The sequence below is a fragment of the Monopterus albus genome, unplaced genomic scaffold, assembly GCF_001952655.1.
Source record: "Monopterus albus unplaced genomic scaffold, M_albus_1.0 scaffold147.1, whole genome shotgun sequence".
Classification (NCBI taxonomy): Eukaryota; Metazoa; Chordata; class Actinopteri; order Synbranchiformes; family Synbranchidae; genus Monopterus; species Monopterus albus.
Window position 1 is genome coordinate 900,259 of NW_018128027.1, and position 18,537 is coordinate 918,795.

Below are 18,537 nucleotides of genomic sequence, written 5' to 3' on the forward strand. Positions count from 1 at the left end.
TGTGAAGGCTGAGATTATTGTCCTTGCACCATGACACCAGACCAGCCACCTCCCTCCTGTAGGCTGCTTCGCCCCTGCCAATAATGCGACCTATCACTGCGGTGTCGTCCGCGAACTTTAGGATGATGTTGTCTTTGTGGGAGGCGACACAGTCGTGGGTGAATAGGGTGTAGAGGATGGGACTGAGGACACATCCCAGTGTTTGTAACAATGCTGGCTGAAATCCTATTTCCAATCCTGACAGTCTGGGGCCTGCCAGTCAGAAAGTCATTTTGCTAGCACAAGTAGGATATTTTTTAAGCAGTCTCACAGTCCTGTCTGACCTAGCTACCACTTACCACTGTCTTTATTGCCATGCAGTGTTAAGATGCAGAAAACCAAATTGAAACAGCTGCTCGTCTCCTCCTAGTTGTGCCTGTGTCATCAGCAAAGTCAGAAAGGAGTTTCAGCCTCCAGAGGTTGAAAACATGGCTACACAGCACCATGACCCAAAGCCGCCTCAACAGTGTTGCTGTGTACCATGTACATAAAGACAAGCTGGATAGGGTGAACAGAAAAATGATTGCTAATCAGTTTGTCTCTTCTAAGGAAAACAGAAAGAGCACTTTTGGTTCTTTTAATTGAATTGGGTGAAGGTTCAAATGTTCATATATCCAATGTTAAATGTTCAGGCCAGTTAGTTTTCATGTCATGGTGTCAATATCCAACATTTTTTGTGCAATTGTAACCAACTGTAAACAATGCTTTAAGCATTAAATGTCATCAGTTTATTGTCTAAATAAAATATTTAGAATCATATTACACAAGAGTTTCAATTTATAGCTGACTTTCTTTTTCTTCAGAATAACTTAATACAGAGAATATATTTCTTCAACTTAAGAATCAGGTGTGCTGAAAAAAGGTGGGTAAATTATAACAATATGAGTGAGTGGCATAAATGGCTCTTACAGTGTTGGTCAGGGTTGGGCAAAAAATGTAGATAATGCAGTGTAATTCAGAAACACTAAGCTATAACTGTGTTGCGCTGATAATGATAGCAAGCAGAATATTGAATATCCTGGTTGAATTTGGTGCATAAACCCTATTTAGAGGTAGGTAAACTCTATATGTCATAAATAAGAGAGGTGTGTAAAACACATTTATTTACGTTTAGCTTCAGTCTTGCTCAGATACCCCCACCCCAGACAAACCTCATCCCCCACACTTTTAAAAAGCTTGATAGGCCCTTGCCGGTGACATCAGATCTCTGTACTCAGAAATGTCAATATGTCTAAAAAATATTCTTCATTTTTGATTTTCCTATTTTTCTGTTGGTATGCACTACTGTATCACAATGCATTTAACAAAGGACGCTGATTGATTTATTGATTGAGAGTATGGTATGGAACTGGGCCACAGAACAGGCAGTTCTACTGATTAGCTCGTCCTTTCTGAAGACATATCAATCAGCAAAATCACCCAGTGCAACGTAAGAAAAGCAAGTGGTTTTTCAAAAATTTTGTATATTTTGATTTTCATCTTCTTGTGGCCATTCTTGAGCCATGTCACCACCTTCCACAATTTGCTTGCATTTTTTGCAGCACCTTTCTGTAAAGAGAATGTGAAGGTACATCACGCCATGTTGAATGTTGGGATGGGGCCGCTGCTTTGGCAGGGAGGGATTGTATTTACTTGTATACATTCTTGTTTTGTTTGGCTAAATAGTTGCTTAAATTGTTTAGATCTTTACTGACTGTGGTAATTGAGAATAGATAACCTTAGCTGTCTGTAGCTAACTTGTAGCGGAGCTAGGGATCCCGTCGACAAGAGCAACAGACTGAAAAATAACTCTGCACCTTGACCAGAGCTCTCAGTTTGAGAGCTAACTGGGAACTAGTTAGCTATTGATGGCAGATAAACCTGCACCCTTTCCTGCAAACCCTGCAGATGAATCCGTTTCTATCCTGTCTGTGCTCAAAATCAACACCAAAGTGGGCATTTAGATGTACTTGAAGTATCCACTATTGTATATAGCTGTATGGGATAGTATTCTTTTATTAACCTATAGATGTATGTATTTTATATCTTTGAGATGGATAATGAGTGTGATCCTTCCAAAATGGCACATTTACCTCGCCACCCATCTCTTCAAATCTCTGTCATGATCTTTTTCGTTTCCATGTGCTGGTCAAAAAGGGCCTGAAGCTCCTCAGTGATTTGTCTCAGGTTCTCAGTTTGGCTGCTGTTGATTAAGGCCAGAAGAGGAAGTCCCACAGCTTGTCCATTTGTAGGACCAACAGCACTGAGCAGGATCGCTCCAGTCTGCAGAGAGATATGCTTGAGGGACAGGACTCCAAGCTGCCTCTGCCCCTGAGGAGCAATCTGCTGGACCTGTTCAGTCAGATCGAGAGGGATTTTGAAAACCTCTACATGAAAAACCTAGAATTACGCAGAGAAATCCTGAATTCACCAAGCGTTGGATTGTTCACCCACGAGGTGACAACTTCACATTCTCTTTTGCACTGTGGGACAATAATGTGAATTCACAGCACACACACACCCCAAAAATTATGTGTGCATAGCCTACTCATTGTTTGGAGTGTACTTAATATTCTCACTTTTCTCGTCTGACACAATACACCTGCTGAGAATTAGTGTCTACAATGGGACACAGCTAACACTCCAACAGAACTACTGCTGTTGTTCTGTCCCAGCTTGTTAATACTAATTAATTAATTAATTACATTCACCTGGTGTTCCTGGAGCCAGTTGGAGCAGTGGGATCTATATCTCCCTGTCTGTCTGCCTCTCTCGTCCGCCTCTGTTATATATTATGTATTCCTGAAATCTTATGAGTATAAAAGAATTTGTCAATACACTGTAGCTCTGTCGCGTTTTCTTCCTCTCTCCATTCATCTCCATCGCTGCTTCATATTAGCCCCATACCTCCTCAAATGCTCTTCTTCCTTCCTTCTGCTGCTTCTCTTTTATACTTGCCTGTATTGCCCCTTCCTCTCCACCTCTCCACCACCTCTGTCTGTATCACTGTCTTTATTTGTCTTTCTGTTTTTATCACTTTATCCACCTTTTAAGTGTCTCAGGCTGTAACACCTTCCTTCCATCTCCTTTCTACCCATCTCTCCATCTCTGTCTCTCAAAATATCTTTCTTTGCTATTGTCTCTGTTTCTCTTCACATCTTTTTTTTTTTGGTGCTTTCTCTTCTGTTTCAGTCTTTGCCGTCTCACCCGACTTCCTATTTTTTATAACTATTTCTTTTTACCCCTTAGTTTAGGTTGGCACTTCTCCAGTCCACAATGGCTTGCTAATACTGATGCAGCGCCTGTGTGTGCCTGTCATGCTTGTCATTGCGTGGATGTGTGTGCGTTTAGCAGTTGGAGTGGTAGCTCTGCTTAGTGCTTTGGTTGGCTGAGCCCATCTGTCACTCAAAACGGCGACCTGTGGCCCTGGCTGCCAGCCACCCGCATCGCCACTTCAGCAGAATTATGAAAATTCCTGTCTCTTGCTCATTGGCCCAATTGAATTACAAGCAGTGCCTTGTTCCATGTAGGGTTTTTCAATGGCTGATTTAAGACACACACACACGTGCACAGCCACACACAAAACTGCCTTGGATGAAGGTTAGCAAGGGTGCTTATTCCATTCATCTGCAGAGCAGGAAGATATTGTCTGCCTTTTCATACAACTCTTGTTCTGATAGATTTTTGATTGAGTTCTTCGCAGTGTTTGTGTTTGTGTCTTTGTATTGTTATATGCCGCCAAGACTTTTGTTTTCATCACACTGTTTCTGCAGTTTACGGTGAATTATTTGCTTCACAGGATATCTATTCTGTGTCATTTCTTCCCACAGCACTTCACATCTGTTGTTATTTCATTACAGATATTTATTTGACACCATGCGCCTGCCAAGACACTCCAGATAAATCACTCTGTTATTTTGTCTGCTTCCACATACCTGAGTGGAAGGAAAAGGCAGAAAATGGTCTTATTTTCTGATTCCCGCAGTTACTTTTATTGGTATAAGCAACAGCACAGCAAGTCTGTTTATCACTAAGCATATTTTCAGTCAAAGAGAATCAAGTTTCACTGAGCTGGTGTGTACTCAGTCTGTACTGTATGTTCATACTGTTGGCCCCAGCGATCAAACAGACGCCGCATTTGAATGAATCTTTTTTCCCTTCCAAAGCCACTGTGACAGGTTGCTACTTGTTAGACCTCCAGTCTGCCTGCTGTCTCTGTGCTTATTTGACTGAATGACTAGTGGTATTTCTGTCTCTTTTTCTCTTTGCCTCTGTGACTCTCTTTCTGCTTGTTTACCTGAGTGCCTGCCTGTTTGCATATCTGTCAGGCTTGACTCCTGAATACACTGAAAACTGATGCTCTTCAAAGGTTTTTCTACAGAAAGTAGTTATAAGCAGCATGAAAAGTATAAACCACAGTTCAGGTCTGCATTTACAGTAACTACCTCTGACCATCATAACACCCACACTGTGTTATGGATCAATAAATCATCCCAATGTCACTCAAACCTTTACTGGATGGTCCCTGCAGGGAGAGTAATACTGTTGGCAAATGGATGAGCTCAGTGAGAGTCATCTATTCATGGTAATTACTGTTATGTTAACTGTTAGCAGGCGTTCAGGCTAAGTGTGCTAAAATGCAACCCCAAAGCAAGGAGCCGCACTGATGGGAGGATGAGGGGTTGCAGGGGAAGTGTCATGTAGGGGTGTGTGATACATCTATATTGTGATGACTCAGCGTGAGTGGCATCATTCGTACTTCCAGCCCAGGAGTTTTTTTGTGTTTTGGTTAGCCATGCTGCTAACGTAGTCTGCTCTACTTCAGCGCTAATTTCTACCAAGAGTGTGTCAGCATTGATGGATTAAAAAATGCCATTTAACATCCAATAGCCTAACAACTGGTGTGTCGTTATGGTGTGCTAACTGTAGTCCAAATTTGAGAATGAATAGCAGTGAATGCTCCCGCTAAGAAGGTAGGGTTGTCAACTTCCAGAAATAGAAATCATTTCAATCATCAGTGCAAACATTTGAAATTATAGATGGAACATTCTAAATAAAAGAACAATCAATTATTGAAACATACTTGGCAGGGAGGCATTGTATGTATCATGTATCTAGTTAGGGCAGCTGAACTATGGAATACAGCCTTGGGAGACGCCAGGCGGATAAGGAACTTTAACAGTTCTCCCTCTCCCTGTGTCCTTCTTCCACTCTTTTTGTGATTTTCTCCAGATATGGGCTGTTTAATGTCACAAATTCCTCTGTGACTTATTGAGAAAGCCCGTTGGCAGACGGTGCGTTATTCCTTGTACACATTGTCATTTACACATTCCAGCCATTTATATTCATTTTCCCATCCTCTTGTGTAATTTGGCAACCTTTTCCTTTTGCCGGCAGACTAGGTTGGTAGGTTAACATTTTTAAAATCATGTGCTGCCTGTCAGGTGTATTGTAGCAACACTGACAGTGCTTCTTACTGGTCATGACCAGTGACAAGTACCTTCTCTGTTTTGGTAGTGGAAGTTCCACTGTGGAACATGACAGACAGGCTGAGCTGCGGGGACAAGGGACTTTCTTTCTATTATATAGAAATCACTAATAGTCTAACCTCTAATATTACTTTTCAATACATTTGCATTGAAATAATTCTCAAAAATATGGAACAAAGTGCATCCTGTATCAGTTCAATATAGAGTAGTTCTTTTAGTTTCCAATTACAGAATGATTTTGTATTCTACAGGACAGCTGGCAACCCTGCAACAAGGTAAACAAAAGAGTCTTCCTCCCGTGGGCACCCACAGTCCGACCATTCCTCATACATGATTGGCCAGTGCAGTGCCTTTGCCAGATGATGTCACTGTTCGGTGTGACAAAAGTTGAACCAGATCCAACTTTTTCACCGCATGGGGCTGCGGCATTTTGCCGGAACCCCTTGCTATGATGCTGCTGGCTGCATTGAATGCAATCCTTATAGAAATGAATGGAGTGCGTTGCATTTTTGGAGTTGCTCTTGCATGAACTTCTTTATATAGTGGCACATAACTTATCAGGCATTTAAGTTTATTTAAAAAGCACTGTCAGCCACACAGATGTGTCACCTCATGTAGTATTTCAGGACTGAACAAATTAATAATTGTTCTTCATAGCTGGAATGCTAGAAAATCACCAGACTTGTTGTCAATCACACAAATCTCAAACTAGTTCAACAGTGCTAATAGACCGTCTTCACAGCAGGCCTTTTGACTTGTCATAACAGGAGGAGAAGAGGTGTTATAGTACTAATTACACTAACGATATCTCACTTCCATGTAACGGTCCTTGTAAGCTCAGTGTGTAAGCCTGCATGCACAGTTTAGGGCTCCTGGAACTGGCAAACTAATGTAAATGGCGTGCAGGCCTCATTAATGTTATTAATTTCACCTGTGCTTTTCATGTTATGACATGCCAAAATGTCTGCTGGAAACAAGCTCTATTGTAGTCAGTAAAAAAGTATTTACCTGGTAAATTTGTATGTCAGGGAGAAACATAACATGACATGAATCGATAGGCTTCACACTTTTATTTCTGTCAGTCACTTTATCCTGTTAGAAAGCAAAGAGGGACAACAGACGTAACATCTGTGTTCAGGCTTTTTTTCTCCATTGTGCTAGCCAGTTGTTCCAGATGTATTTTATATTAGCAAAAATCTTATTGGCAATTTTTAAGCATAACAGAAACTAGTGTATGGTTTATTATTTATTCATTAGCTTTTTTAATGCTTTGTAACAAAGTTATTTGTAGCACCAAAAGAATTTTAGGGGGAATAAACCTAAAGAACATTTCTCTGTTAACCCTTTTTGTGTGCTGTGTACATCTTATGTGCTCCTCTGTCTGTCTGTCAGTGTCTGCCCATATGTCTGTCTGTCTGTCATTGTATTATTCTGAGAAAGAAACCCACCCACGGTTGTCTGGTCTCGATCTCCATGGCGACCTAATCCTCACCAATCCCAGAACAGTAGTGTTCCAGTTGAGACCCACTGTGTTACACCAGCCTGTCATCACTGATCACTGAATAGAGTTGCTTCTGTTTTATCACAGCGGCTTTGATCCACCTCTGATGATGATGTGTGTGTGTGTGTGTGTGTGGTAGAGAGAGTGAGCATTTGTTTGTCTTTCTTAGTTTAACAACTCCCCGCACACAGACAACTTGAATTATGTGCATTCATTTGAGTATGTCGGTATGAGAGCTCTATGCCTGTAAGTGTATGTGTGTGGTGCACTGATTGGCAGTAATGAATCCAGTGGTGCTGTTGGCATGAGCAGGGCCATGCTATTAACCTCTCTGCCAGCTAGACTGATCTCACCCTGTCTGTCTGTCTCATTGTCCTAATGACACACTCTCACACTGAGCAAAACACACACACACAGATCTGTCCTTTCTAATCAAATTTCCATTGAAGTGAAAAGTATTCTACATTGTCCAATCATTTCTATTCACGGAGTCAAAAAGCTTCTCCCAGCATCCAGCGAAAATTTATTTTTTTTCCCCACCCATTCCAAGGATGTTACTCTTCAGAACTATTTCAGACATTTTAATCTCCACTGGCCCTCTGCAACCAGATCAGATTTCACTATATTTAACACCAGCCATCAGTAAGGCTTTTATGAATGAGCTTTCTGGGCCATAACAGTCCCAGTATGCAACTCTGGATGTGTGCTCTTTGCTTTTGATCTGACAAGCGTTGGTAGTCAGTAGCCCCCTAATAACACTATCATTTGAAATATAAGTCACTCTGAGTTTAAGAAATTTTTACTTTGCCAAGCCTGCCAAGGAAGATTTAAAGGGACATTTCAAAATATAGGACTTGGGGCAAAAGTTAAATGGTGGACTATGAGCTTCACATCCACTCCAAATTACAGCCTGTGTGTGCGTTTGACAAGTTTCTGGCAGCACTGTTGGCCATCACTGAAGAAAAAGCAACATGACACGATGGGGCAAAATTATGACAAGAAAAGTACTGTCATATTGGATGACTAGTGGTCGTAAATGTTGTTTACTTGGCTTTTGCGTGTGTTGATTGTGCATGCATGTCTGCGTAAATGAGAAATCCCCAGCCTGTGCAGGAAATCTGTGGCAGAGTGAGGAGCACCTGGTGCTGTCTGTAGTCATAACAAATGAGAAGAAGGGATTAAGACTACATTTGTATTGGTGCCAGTTTGTTACATGTACTCCCTATTCACATTCTCTCATAACCATCATGTAATGCAGCATTGGCACTTGGCATGGCTTTGCCCGCACAAGTTAGTTTTTTTAACTGCACTGCTCAGGTTCATCCACGCGTCCCTCATTAGGGTTACGGCCTGGGACAGGCCTTCAATAATATACAGTACACCTCATCCCATCTGTGAGCTGACTGGGATGGAGATAATAGAGAGAGGAGGATGCAATTGGCAAGCCAGAGGACACAAAGTTAGATGTTTCTGCAGTGTGGGTTCACTGGGCAGAGGACTGCTGGGAAATGTGTGTCAACCTGGTCTGAGCTAAATGAATAGCTGTACAGTAGCTGAGGGACAATCAGATGAATTGGAAAATGGATAGAACACAGTTAGTTTTTTTATTTTCCAGTGATTTCAAAGTGACTTTCAAAGACTCTTTTGTGACTGACTGCTGCAGTACCACCTAACACCTGCCGTGATTGTCTAGTAATGATACCTAACAGCTTTTAACTTCAAGTGGAAGTTTTTCTGCAACCTCAGCTATGACCTTAGTATCTCCCCTCTAACCAGTGTGTGATTGGCTCTTCCTGCAGGTGGCGCCCTATGGCCAGCAGGGGATGGGGGGCTACAGCCAGCAGCAGGCTGGGCAGCAGGGAACCCCTCTGTACTTCAGCCCCCCTCATCAGCCCCCTCCAGGTCCAACCCAGAACCCCTACCTGCAGCCCCGGCCACCACCGCAACAGGTACCAACACACACTCATACTACAATACCCTCTGTGTGTAAAAATTGGCCAAGACCCCAGTAAACAACCCTAAAGCCTTTACCTGCAATGAGCATACATACAAGTGATTACCATAACCCAATATATAAGTATAGCAGTTACACTGATGTCACTTATGATACGTAACATCGAGAATATAATTTGAAATGTCAGCAGGAGAGTGATTTCATCCATATCTTTTTCCATGTATGTTTTAATAATTTACTAATGCAGAGATTGAAGAGAGCATCTTAAGGGATAAACTCTGTGTGTGTGTGTGTGTGTGTGTGTGTGTATGTCATACATAGTGTGGTGTGTCGGGGGTCTAACATCCCTGGTCTGTGTGTCGCTTTCCCTCTCATTATTCATGAGCAGTATTTTAGTTCAATTTCCCTCTCTGTGTTTCTGTATTTTTTGTATTCTCTCAGAGGACATGCACTTTACAGAAACAGACAGTTGAATGCAATACAAGTTAACCGATTGGACAGTCATAATGTTTAAACGCATATTGTACACTTCCAATGCGCATAAGCCTGCTAGTGCAAACCCAGTCCTTGGCACACCGAAGGGCCTGTTCCACAGATATGGATCAAGACATATCCTGCCAAGTTTCAGAAGAATATTCTTTAGAAGTTTTCCACTGGGAAGCTGAGTTCAAGCAGTTGTTTTTGAGTTGAGTGAAAGCTGCCCATATGTTTCCCATCCGCTCTGCAGCCAGAGGGATTTATCAGCCTGTGCTGAATGACTCCGGCTAACAGCCTCACCCTGGATCAGTCCAGAGGAGAACAAAATGGAGTAGAAGAAAGAACATGATGAGACGGGAGAGGTTACAACAGAACTGAGCAGGAAAGGACTGTTCCAACATGGAGGGAAAGGAGTAGATGATTGAAGTAGGGGTGCTCTTAGCCATTTTGCAAGATCTGTATCAAGGCTGGCAAAGGCATGTCTTAATTGCAAGCAAACGAACTGCACTGTTAAAAAAGTAAAATTATTGCAGTACTATATCTAGCACTTTACATGAACATTTTAATTTTGTGCATTTTGTACATTTCTAAATTTAAAAGGGGCGTTGTACCGTATTTGACATGTGTTGATTAAACCTTTAAATATAGGTGTTGCTGCTCTTTATACCTGTACAGAACAAAACCTACAACCCAGCACAGAACAGGATACTTTAAAACAAAGGTGCTACCTGTTTCCCTTTGTAAGGACCCTTTGTGCAGGCTGTTTTTCTCAGCATATTCATGCAAGCAACAGCACAGGGCAGCATGAACAATGCTAGCAGCACTGACAAGAACATTGTCAGAAATTCTTTTGTATTGGGGGGGGGGAATCAGCCATTAGTGGTTCACAAATGTGAGTACACTTATTTAGCATCTGCAAAGGTTGATGTCATTTGACAGTGGTGTAGTTGTGTCTGTCGAGGTAGTTATACTGTGATTTACAGAGATGTAGTTAAACCTTCCTTTAGACAGCCTTGAATATGGAGCACACCAAGACAAACAGCCAAGCAAAAAGCCATTGTGAACACAAAAGCAGGTTGTCAAAAAAGGAAATCATTAGTCTTAGCGTAGTAATTTTCATGCCGAGCAAACGTTTTAGCCTGCATGCCTTTTTTCTCACAGTGAAAAACCACTTACTCTTGTTTCTTCACTTAACATGCTCACAAACACAGAGTGTTCAGCCTTCTGAACAAACATTATTCACTCTAACTGGGAGAGGCTGAGATCCATGGCCACACGGACATTTTTTGACAGTAATGGTGTATTTTCATCATTGCTGCTGATGTGGCTGTAATTAACCCTCACTGACATTTATGCGCCAGGTACTTCAGTCCAAATACTGTGACTGGTCAAAGCCTTATTTCACCTCTGCTGATAGGTCCCATATCGGTTGCCATGCCGACTGCTGTGGTGACCAGGGAGCAGGTTTGTCATTGTTATGCATGTATGCTACTGTAAGGAAAACTGTTTCAATCAGTGCACACATGCTTGTTAAAGCTGCATAAAAGCCATAAAACTTTCATAAGCCACTGCATCAACATTGCGTCCTGCTGTCTCTACCTATAATCAAGAAATCCTTTCTATTTGGTAGAGCTGTATAGCGTTTTATGTCCCAGCAACACAGCAGGCAATATGCCGACCTCCTGGTCTCTGCCTGCTTGCCATCAGACTATAGACCCAACTAAATCCTCTCTTCTCCATCCGCTAATAAGCGCCCAGCTCCCATACTTTTACATTTACATTACATTTTTACATTTTGGCTTGGAGTGGGAAATGAGCTTTCACAGGAAATATGACTTTTAATGAACAGGTACAGTTAAAGAACCAACATTCCTATCAGCAGTCAAATTCATCCTAAGCTCATCAGTCTTGATGTACAGTATACATTATGTGTAAATGGAAATGTATAGTTGGTAATAAGCTACAGTAGGTTTCTTGAGGCTGAGGGGGCTTGTGGTACTCAGCTCCACCATTTAAACCTTGTATAACAAATGCATATCCCAGGTCCAAGCACTGACTTTATTTGAACAGTTTATGGTGAAGTAATTACTGAAAATACACAATATTGATCATTATAAAAACATGGCATTTTGCACATAACAAAAACAAGACTGTGCAGTGGCATTAAGATGGAGTTAATTGTCCATCGATTGAGTGAGGGAGTAATTTTTGAGAGAGGGGGAAAAATGCCAGAAAATACCAGAGTAAATTTAAATAACAAAGAAACTAGGCCCCTGTCTTTCATTTGGGATCCAAGAGTAAACATGTTTGGAAGTTGAACTTACACAGCACAGTTGGCCAGGATTACAAATAGAAGATCTGATGTGCTTTCAGTTCAGTGCTGTATTGCTTTCATTTTTCTGCTCTGAGCGAGCATGTGTCTTTCTGTCAGTTTTTGTAAATGTGTGTCTGCACATGTCTGTGTGTACACTTATCAGCCCAGTGTGCTCCAGCAATTCGGAGCTGTGAAAAGGTCAAGCGGTGACCTTTGTCTGTGATTCTGGGCTGAAATGAGACACGATGTGAGCCTCACAGAACAGATTATGTGCACACACATGCACACAGTCTCAAGCGCGTGCCAGATTAGGGTGTAATTGTGGTTTTGTCCCTCGTTTTTTGACCCCGCATTACTCAGAGAAATCCAAGCTTTAAAGTTCTTTATTTTATTCTTCCGGTGCTCTGCGCAGTTTCTTTCCCTCCACTCTACTCCCATTAACCCTAGCCAGAGGACATCCTTCAGTTGATGGAAGCGTTCCAGCTGCCTTTGACACAGAATTTTCTCTGCAACTGGCTGCTATTAGTTGGTTCTTGTAACAAATCGAAACAAAAAAGGCATCTTTCTTTGAGTCTGTTGCACTGCTGTGATCTCAACTGATCGTGAGGAGCAGAGCAGGCTAAAAAGACATTTCTAAGACATCAAGGCTGATACAAAAAGAAAATGTTTTTAAATGTATAATATAGCACCAGGGAAGAAGTAGGTTCTGAATGTGCGTGGTTTGCTCTGGGTGTATGAGAAGTCCAGATATGTTTAAATTAGTTGTAGCTCTCTGAAACTCTGTAACATGTACTTAATTGATTGACATCTTTTTTTGACCTCATACACTACTGGTACATTATTTGTGTTAACATGTCACTTTAAACTAAATGCTATTAAATGAAGACTCAGTTCTGTTAAAATTGCAATACAAACAAGTTCTGGTATGTGGGAAAAAGGCCATAGAATGCTAGCTCCTTTTTCTGGAGTATTTTTAACAGAGCCTAGAAATACCATGACACTAATGTTTTTGGTTTGATTGTTGGCTTGAATTACAGTGTGAGATAAATCGCTTAAAGGGAGAAAAGGGGTGCCCTTTCTTCCTCTTGCGAGCCATATTACACTTGATGCATAACAGATGAAGTGTGTGATATTTTGTTGCTAATACTTTCTACCTCATTAAAACGGAAATGAAAAAGATGTAATTTCAGGAATTTGGAGATTACTTTTTATGACATGTTTGCTTTATTGGCTAGTATACAATGGAGTGTGACAGGATAGAGAGAGGAGGTGAAATGCAACGTCGGCCAGCTGCCAGACTTCATCTCAAAATGTTGTGAGAACACGGTGCTGACTTTGATCAGCTATTCCACGGAGCACATAACTATTAAACTTTTCGCTAAGAAACAGTTTGTTAACTTTATGTTTAGAAAGTAATTACATGTAACAGAATATAGTCTAATCCTGTTTAATATAAACTGCGTGGTTAATATGTCACCGAGTGGTGTCTGGGGGAGTAGGGGAGTAGTTGGAATTTCTGTTGGCCTCAACTATTTCCTCTTCCTGTCTGAGAGTAGGCTCAGGGGAATGGTGCTGTGGCGTAGAGGAGCTCTTAACTGATAGGAGGAGACAAGCTCACTTTACATGGACTTGTAAGCTGTGTAGATGCTGCTTTGCTGTGCTCACAAGCATCACGTCCTCCATCTCGTATAAACTAAAATAACAGAGTGGATGCTCTGAGGCTGGCAGCGCAAGCTTTTAATCCTATTTTGCTTTTATTTTGAAAAGTCATTAGCTGCTGCATGTCCATAAATGTTCAAACCAGTGGGTTTTAAATTTTGCTGCGAAATCTGAGCGAACTGTTGCTAGCCTGTGAAAATAAGCTTAAAAAAACAACCGCACTCTTCAGCTATGTGTAATTCAATTTTCAGATAGTCTAGTCTTTTTTTATGTTTTTTTTTTTTTTGTGAAAAGCAGCAGCGTTGTCCCAGTCCATAAAGGGCTATTTAATTCCTCTGTTAAAATGAAAATTTCCAAATCACCACATTTGGAGATAGTCGCTGGTCAGCATGTTTCTCATAAAGGAAATACATTCTGGAAAACAATCGAGCTCCATTTAGTTGTGGAGCTTTTGATCATATGATGTGATTTTCAGCTGATGGAGTTTGCACACTTGTCAAGGAACATTAGATGTTTACATTTTCATTTTTCTGAGCACTCTAAGTACTGCTTGTCCATGGTCCTTACAGTAGTAAGTTTGTGTTGTAAACTTCAATCTCAAGAATGAACTTTAGTCTTCAAATGAACTGTGTTAATTTTTCTCATTCTATATTGCAGTTGATTTAGGCATAATTATTTTAAAGTATGCCCCTAGTAAAAGCTGAATATAAACCTTAGAATGCTCACATACTGCTCCTATACTGTTCGCTACCATTGTGTCATTTCCTATTTCCTGTCTGTCACCCCTCCGCTGCTATCCAGCTCCAGCAGCAGGCTCTTTCCCCTACCCTCCACCACCCCAGCTTTTAATCACACCAGGTTAATTAAAAGGCTGTGGAGCCTTTCTGATGCCTGCCCTTCTGGCTTTATTACCCCCTGTATACTTGCTCTGCTGCTTCAATCACTTTGCCTGCTACCCCACACATAGACACACATTTTCACTGGCATGGAAATGGGAACTCACCTTGGCCATGGTTGAGGGGACAAGATGGAGGAAATCAGAACTGGGAAGGAGTGTGTGTTAAGAGAGAGAATGAATAGGTTGAGGTGAGACTGGAAAGAAAGGTGTATGGGGGGTGGGGGGGCACAGTGCACTGGGGGGGCATCCGAAGTTCAATGTCATTAATTGGTCACCATTTGAATATTAAGTGAAGAACTCTGTTAATTAATGGGATAATAAAAGTGCTGCTGGCTGGAAGGGGGTGGAAAAGGGAGCAAGGGATGGGGGAGGACAGGCTGAGGAAATGGAGGGCATATGCCGAGAGAGGGAGAGAGGGAGGCTGGGTGGAGGGTGATAAGAGGGAGAGAGAGAGACGTCCATGGGTAAAGGTCTGGCAGTGGTAATTTGCGGAGAGCCACGTTAATTGTCATAACCTTTTAAATGGCAGAGTTTATCGGAGTCCTCTAAATGTCCCCGCATATCGCCACGGCAACCCTGGGCCTGCTGCACTCCGATTGGCTCCCGCTGACGAGCACTTAAGCTTGATGAATTTTCAGGCAAGAATTTAGTGTTTTTTTTAACCTCCACATTGACTGACACTCATTAATTGCTCAACAAGAATCCGCTGCTGCTTTTTTCCTCTTCTTTTTTCCCTTTTTCGATTTATGTTTGTTTTTGTACAGCTGAGCCACAATTCAAATGCAAATGAACAAGAACAGGAGAGGTGTTTTTGGAACCGTTAGGACAATCATAATGGCTCCGAAAAAAGGGGGCCGGTAGTTAGCAGCACAGCACCCTGGGGGCCTCATTTAGCTGCCATTTGTTAGGAAATGCTGCTACATTTGTTCCTGGATACAGACTTCACAGACAGCGAGAGAAAGAGAAAACACCAAAAAAATGTCACAGTCAAAGTCGAGCTCGCCAACATACCACTATTGTTCCTCCATGCTTTAGGAAAAGTCATGTGGGTGTACACCAGTTTGGGTGGATGTCCTCTTTAACTGTGAGCCAAAGCAATTGAAGTGAATGGGCGGATGGGGGTGGTGGTGACAGGGACTTGCAAAGAGGGTGTGAAGTGAAGACGGTACAAAGACTGGCTCTTATTTGATTAGCCTGTGTAGAGGAATGAGAATGAAAGCCCTGGCAACTGCATTTGCGGCTAACACTGTTAGCTGCATCTGACATCATCCCTAAGGGACAGCCTGCACACACCAAGTGCCGTGTGTTTGTCTGTGCATGTGCAGCTTGTGGCTGTGGGTGACTGTGTGTGTGTCATGTGTCAGAGCTCTAGTCCTCTCGTGTAGCCTCTTTGTGCTAAAGGTCAGGGGGATTGTTGAGATAGAATCCAATGTGAAGGACACAGCACTAGAACAGGCCCTGTTACAAATGGACCTATTAAGATAGGCTGGACACACACAGAGACACACACGCATCTCACACATATGAAGGCATACACACACAGAAATCCTTGTATATGCACAGCTATTTCCATTCTAATGGTCATGTTTCCCATGATGGTAATAATAGGCTGTATCTTGAAATAAATGCCCATTATTTACAGGGAGTCTTACCAGCATACTCTTTTAAAAAGGCAGTTGCAGGAGACAAAAATAGGTCTGCCCTGCAATATATTTATAGCATCTCTGCTATAATCAGAATGGAACTGCAATGATTTCCAACTATTCAGAAATGAATCAAGAGATGTAAATGTCAAAAGAAGAAAGACAAGCATATCATAACCAAATGGTGAGTTGTCACTGCTGATTTTTGGTTCAGTCAGTCTGATTGATGTGATCATGCATGTGTAGTCTAAGCTAACACACGTGTGAAAGAAGGGTGTTGAATATGGATGTTGCGCTCCCCGCATCGCTGTCGTCATCACTGCCTCTGCCTGATTTGTTAGAAGCTTAATGTACATGTTTGTTGTGCTTTTTCCGTCTGGTCATTTTGTTAGCCACTCAGCCAAATAAAAGTTAAAAATACTGCCTTCAATAGTGATTGGTGGCAAAAAGCAGGGCATGCATGTGCTCACACATAAATAAAGACATTCAAATGCTGCAGAAACAAATCTGTGGAAATAAACAACCATATTTTTTTACCTTGGTCTGGCTCTGGCATCACAGTGTCTTTTCCCAGCAACTGACCCAGTACACAGTGTGTATGTACAGTAAGAAAGACACTGTGTATGTGTTATGTGGGTCTTACCAAATGGACAACAGAGACTCTATGTCCATCTGTAATGTGGGAGGAGGTGGTGGCAAAATGCACTGGTGCTGATTGTGTGTATGCGTGTGTGTGTGTGTGTGTGTGTGTGTGTTAGAAAGAGGACCTCCCTATTAAGATGCAATTAAGCTTAATTTTTTAATGAATATTAATGGCATTAGTGTCAGAATTTGTGAAGATGTGCATCTGCCAAGGTGCAGGGGAAAAAAAGGGGGTGACTAATTAATTTGGTAATCATGAGGAGATCAGCTGGAGACAGGGGACAGGAGGGGTAGAGGTGGTATTGATGAAGAGGAACAGGATTTGAGAAAGGGATGGAGTCAGAGAAATGGGGGTGGGATGGAAAGAAAAAAGAAGGAGGCAAAGGAGGTGAAGTGACAGAGCTGTGAGGACTGAAGGAATAAAGGGAAAACTTAGAGAAAAATATTAAAATCAGGACAAAAGAGAGGAAAAGGACAGCAAACAGAAAAGAACAGAGGATCTGAGTAGATGACGGTTCATTTAAATTCATAAATTAAGAGGCAATCGGATTCAAGCAGGAGTATTTGTACGTGTGACAAAAACATCTGCACACAAAGTTTATAAAAGCAAGACTGAGCAGACAGTGGCAGAGAAAAAAGGATTTAAAAGCAAGCATGTTAAAATTCAAATAAATAAAGCTGAAGTTTGAAGTACTCTGCATGTTTTCCTCAGTGTTTCTAAAAACAAAAAAGGAGAGAACAAGGCAGATGTCAGCCAAAATCAGCTTAATGTAATAGCTGTGAATTTTGTTCTGGCTGCTTTCTTTTGTGTCAAGTGGTGGCATCAAATATGCTTGCTTGCTGTTGTTCCCGTTCCATTGATTATTTTCCAACACTGGCAATCAAACTCATAGAAGCAAGGCGGGGCAACATTTCACCTTGGTCCCTGCATAAATATAGAGTCACAACATGTGGAGCGCAACCAGCCCAAAAGGCCCAGTGCAACTTTCTTAATTGAAGTGTGAGCCAAATAACAAAAAAAGGAAGTGTCAAATTTGTTGTGTGTGATGGTTGGAATTAATGTTTGAGTCAGTGCTGTGGCATAAACATCTTTAACCTACAGAACTGAAGTTCTAGAAGGTGCTGTTCTGTAGCACAACCTGACCTTTCGCCTCTTGTTCTGTGAGTCTAACATCACACTGGCACAATACACAAGATTAAATTACAAGCTGAACCAACTGCTTCACAAAGCAGGTAAGCGCAAGTGCCATACTCCGGTCATATTTGTGCAACATCAACACGTTTGTGCTTCCAAAACATTTCACACTTACCACATGACTTCCATTCCTGAGTGGGTGGGATTAACGCGGTGCTGCGATATTGATTTGCATTGGCATAAAACCTCTGTGACTCTATATATTACACCACATTCAGCAGTCATCTATTCAATCAAATCTAATATTACACTGCCTCTCCACACAGCTGTCTAATAGCATTTAACTCACAGTTTGATTCCTGCATTCCCTCATGTACTTCAAACGCTTGCTTTCAGTATCCTTCATTCGTTTCTACTATGCCAAAATGAAGTCTTTTGAAAGCACGGAGGATGAATGAGCATGTCTGTGTGTGTGCACGTGTGTGTGTGTGAAGACAGGATTAGCTGTGGCCTAAGGCTTAAGGTATGGAGTGGAGTGTATTTTAGAAGCTTCTAAATTAGCTGGGAAATGGGATTTTGAGACAATGGACTGGAAAAAACTCAAATGAAAGGATGCTTTCGCAGCACTCTTTCATTTGCCTCTGATGTTCTCGCTTTCTTTTTCTTTTCCTGTTTTCACTGTTGTTCCTCTGTCCTCATCATTTCTCATCCCTGTGCTTCTTTTCTGCATCCTCTATTTATTCTCTCTATCTCACATCTACTTATATGTATGTACATATACATATACACATATAAGTGTGTATATAC

The 18,537-nt window shown here is 41.6% G+C and overlaps 1 protein-coding gene across 1 annotated transcript in view; it reads left to right on the forward strand.

Annotated features, from left to right (window-relative positions):
* Positions 1-18,537, forward strand: part of LOC109968355 (AT-rich interactive domain-containing protein 1B-like) — a 197,378-nt gene that overhangs the window by 39,687 nt on the left and 139,154 nt on the right. Inside the window, exon 4 of the mRNA XM_020614568.1 lies at positions 8,808-8,957. Coding sequence (XP_020470224.1) covers positions 8,808-8,957 — 150 coding nt within the window. The remainder of the gene's footprint in view (positions 1-8,807; positions 8,958-18,537) is intronic.